Source organism: Rattus norvegicus, chromosome 8 (genome assembly GCF_036323735.1).
Source record: "Rattus norvegicus strain BN/NHsdMcwi chromosome 8, GRCr8, whole genome shotgun sequence".
NCBI lineage: Eukaryota > Metazoa > Chordata > Mammalia > Rodentia > Muridae > Rattus > Rattus norvegicus.
Genome location: NC_086026.1, coordinates 25279079 through 25283759, shown reverse-complemented (window position 1 = coordinate 25283759; position 4681 = coordinate 25279079). Strand labels below are relative to the sequence as shown.

The window sequence follows — 4681 nt, the reverse complement described above, 5'->3', positions numbered from 1 at the left end:
CTGTAACATTGATGCCTAACTGATGATAATCTAGTATATTTATCTTATCTAGTACATGCACCTGAGGTAGCCATGAGTTCATGAATGCAGTCTTACCTACAAGTTATTATTTCCTGATTCTTTTACCAAACATGATTTTATAAGACTCCACTATTACAATTAGATAAAAACTCTAGGATGAATTATTTTATTTGCAAATTGTAGAATCAGCTCACTATTATAAATGTAAACATTTCAAAAGATGATTACATGTGGAAATACATATGTGAATTGTATTTTATCTCACAGAAAAAGAAATATACCAACTTCAATATGAGTTTATACCCAAAATATCAGAATAGATGAAAATACTTGTATGATTAATTTGAAAAAGAAAAATTACATATGGGGCTTCTTCACTGGTTCATGAATATTTTTTCAATATTTCTCATCTTAATAATCTTCTTTCCATCTTTATTAAATTTGGTGTTTCTAATTTACATTTCTATTGTTATTCCATTTGCCCCATTTCAGGTCAAAATCCCCCTAACCCCTCTCCCTCCCCTTGTTTGTGGGTGTTCCACTCCCCATCCTCTCCTCATTACCGCCCTCCCCTCAGCAATCCCATTCACTGGGGGTCCAGCCATGGCAGGACCAAGGGCTTCCTCTTCCACTGGTGCACCTACTAGGCTATTCATTGCTACTTATGAATTTGGAGCCCAGGGTCAGTCCATGTATAGTCTTTGGGTAGTGGCTTAGTCCCTGGAAGCTCTGGTTGGTTGGCATTGTTGTTCATATGAGATCTCAGGTCCCTTCAGCTCTTTCAGTCCTTTCTCTGATTCCTTCAACAGGGGTCCTGTTCTCAGTTCAGTGGTTTGTTCCTGGCATTCGCCTATGTATTTGCTGTACTCTGGCAGTGTCTCTCAGGAGAGATATGCATACGGTTCCTGTCAGCCTGCACCTCTTTGCTTTATCCATCTAATCTAGTTTGGTGGCTGTATATGTATGGGCCACATGTGGGTCAGGCTCTGAATGGGTGTTCCTTCAGTCTCTGTTCTAAGCTTTGCCTCTTTATCCCCTCCTAAGGGTATTCCTGTTCCCATTTTAAAGAGAGAAGCATCCGCATTTTCATCATTCTTCTTGAGTTTCATGTGTTCTGTGCATCTTGGGTAATTCGAGCATTTGGGCTAATATCCACTTATCAATGAATGCATACCATGTGTGTTTTTCTGTGATAGGGTTACCTCACTCTGGATGATATTTTCTAGTTCGTTCCATTTGCCTACTAATTTCATGAAGTCATTGTTTTTGATAGCTGAGTAGTACTCCACTGTGTAGATGTACCACATTTTCTGTATCTGTTCCTCTGTTGACGGGCATCTGCGTTCTTTCTAGCTTCTGGCTATTATAAATAAGGCTGCTATGAACATAGTGGAGCATGTGTCTTTGTTGTATCTTGGAGCATCTTTTGGGCATATGCCCAAAAGAGATATAGCTGGGTCCTCAGTTAGTTCAATGTCCAATTTTCTGAGGAACGTCCAGACTGATTTCCAGAGTTGTTGTACCAGTCTGCAATCCTACCATCAATGGAGGAAGGTGTGGAAATCCCAATTATGAGAAACTTAAGATTACTACTTTCAAAGTAAAGAAAATTGTGATCTCTTCACAAGACATTGAGAAAAATATGCAACACCTATACTCATATTAACAGAAAATTAATGACACAGCATTATCGATATCATAATGGTTCTTTTATAATGTCACCAAATGAAATATGAAACTGTCCAGACTAAAATATACATGAAATATACAAAGTAATTATTTTAATGGGAAGCATGACTAATTTTGATACTTAAAGATGAAAATGAGAAAGTTTCATTAAAGATGTAATAATGTTAACAGAAGCTTATTGAGACAATTCATGATTATAATATATCACTTTGGGAGGAAGAATGAGTATTGTAAATTCAAGGATAGGTAGGAAGTCATATCAAAATCTGAACTTTGAGAGAAAACCATATCATCATACCGATTTACAAAGAATTTTAATGGGGAATAGTTTTAATGCATTAGGGTCCACAAAGTGTTACATAAAAAATGTACAATACTTCAGCTAATGTGGTACACATAGATTAAGAAATGCTGGTTATATCAATCGAAAAAAGATTATATTTATAACTACAACAATTCCTTTTAAAATAATTTTGTTTTATATCTTTACTTGTCTCACAAAGAAGTGTATAATAATATTTAGAATCCACAGATATTCTTGAAAAATTGTCTTTAGAACCTGCTTTTTTGAACAAATAACATTCGTCTATATCTCAAATTAGATAATCATTCAAACCAACTTTTGTGACCCAGAATACATCTGTCCCATGCACAGAAAATTTAAATATCAATGGCATAATAAAACTTCCCCAAAGTTCTGTTTATTGGCACTATGTTAGATTGTGATTCTAAGAGAGTTAACTATTGAATGAAAGTATAGAATAGAAGATTGAATAAAATTCAAATCTTTGTTCAACATACTTGCTAACAGTTGTTTTAAAATGTCAAGTAATCTATTGAGTTGACTGCATTAATCTTAAATTTCTTATTCCAAATGAATGCAAGTGCAAGGGGGAGATTGTACTTTGAGCCACTGATATCTTAGCATTAATGTATATTCTTAGAATTAATGTCCAAAATATGACAGATATAATGGTGGTTTTAGAAAAAGAATAATATATTGGCCTATTCAATAAGAGGGAAATCATTCTTGGTATTGTACACCTAGTCAACTGCACAATGCTAATGAGGTCAGGAACCTTGGAGGAAAAGCTACAACTACCAGATTCCTAAACAAATATAATTGCTAAATTAGTTTTAAATATGTATTCTTGTACTCACAGTTCTTATTAAAAATTAAGGTAATTATATTTTAATTTTAAATAATAAAAATTATAAAAAACAGTTGTCAGTCATTCTTTTCTTATACATGAAAATTCATATATGATACTATATATATAACTCCAGTATTTAATTCACAGGCATCTAAATGTGCAATTAGAGGTAAATAGTTGTCAAAATGTTTCTAGAATTTTGATAAAAGATGTCTACCTTATATATACTTCCCATATATTATTTTACAAAACATTTCAATTAAAATTATGAGTTCAATTTAATGACCTTGTTCTGAGGAACATTATAGAAATATTTTCTTTAGAAAAGCATCATAGCATCTTACTCTAAGACTGAAATATAAATGACTAATTATAAAAGAAATGGTATCCTACTAGTGATTTTTCTGAAGGCTTTCTTCATCTCTTTGTTTCTTAGGCTATAGATAAAGGGGTTTAACATCTGAGTGACCACAGTGTACATCACTGAAGCCACTACAGTCTTCCTTGGAGAGTCAGTAAATGCAGAGCTAATGTGCACCCCAAAACCTGTGCTATAGAACAGAGACACAACTGACAAATGAGACCCACATGTGGAAAAGGCTTTATACTTTCCTCCCAATGATGACATTCTTAAAACTGAGGATAAAATGTTAATATAAGACAAAATTATCCCAAAGACAGGAACACCAAAAAATAGAACAGACACTGTGTATATCAGCACATAATTGATAAAATTATCAGAGCAGGCAAGTCTGATGATCTGAGCCAGCTCACAGAAGAAGTGGGGGATTTTAATTTCTGTGCAGAAGGACAGCAGCATCACCATCAAAGTGTGGAATAAAGCATGGGCAATACTAAGGAACAGCGAGAAGAGCAGCAACATCACACATAAATATTGGTTCATGATAGCTGTATACTTCAGTGGTTTACAGATAGCAACATAGCGGTCATAGGCCATCACTACCAGGAGACAATTTTCCATACCAGCAAAATTCAAGATGAGGCAGACCTGAGAGAGGCACCCTGTGTATGTGATGGTCTGATTCTCACCTTGAATGTTCCACAACATCTTTGGGATTGTGGTGTTGATTAAGCAGATGTCATTAAAGGACAGGTTACAGAGAAAAAAATACATTGGTGTGTGTAGTTGGGAGTCAGAGCAAACAGCCAGAATGATTAGCAGGTTTCCTATGGTGGTGATCAGATATATGGACAGGAACAGGGTAAAGATGAAAGGCTGCAGGGCTGGATCATCACTAAGACCCAGAAGAATAAATTCTGATATAGTTGTTTGATTGACAGCTCCCATGTTGTTGAGTATTCTGAAAGTAAAGGGAATTGCAAGAGTAAGATATTTGGGCCATTAACTCCATAATTTTGATCTTTGAATTTAAACTTCATATTTATTAGTAACTGAACCTTTTGTATTAGTCCATATATACTCTGATACTTCCTTAGCAAATTCCTATGAATTAATTCTTTTATGAAACCTCCTTCTCAATATATGAACAACAATGAATTCACAATTTGCAAGATTTAATATCAATCATCATATTCTGTAAGAAATACTGTTTTGTTTGACAGGAAATTGGTGCTATTCTTTGATAGAGCAAGAGATTGGCCAAATGAAGGTTGATAAACATTTAGGCAGATGTATATAAGCATGTGGCAGATTGAAAACAGCGAACATTTATATTTTTTATGATGGTGATTATAGACTCCTCACTAATAACCAAGGTGATGTTCTATTGATAAAGTCTAATTACTATCCTATATATTTCTAAAGGGATTTTAGATGCCTACTTAGATTCAAGTGG

The 4681-nt window shown here is 34.4% G+C and overlaps 1 protein-coding gene across 1 annotated transcript; it reads right to left on the bottom strand.

The window, feature by feature from the left end:
- Positions 1-3234: 3234 nt before the first annotated feature.
- Or7g30 (olfactory receptor family 7 subfamily G member 30) lies at positions 3235-4173 on the bottom strand. The gene has a single exon (NM_001000877.1). It carries the CDS (start codon positions 4171-4173, stop codon positions 3235-3237), a length of 939 nt encoding a protein of 312 aa, NP_001000877.1.
- Positions 4174-4681: the final 508 nt, after the last annotated feature.

Excerpts from the sequence above, each read along its gene's own strand:
- Or7g30 (NM_001000877.1), bottom strand. The coding sequence starts at position 4,173 with ATGGGAGCTGTCAATCAAACAACTATATCAGAATTTATTCTTCTGGGT.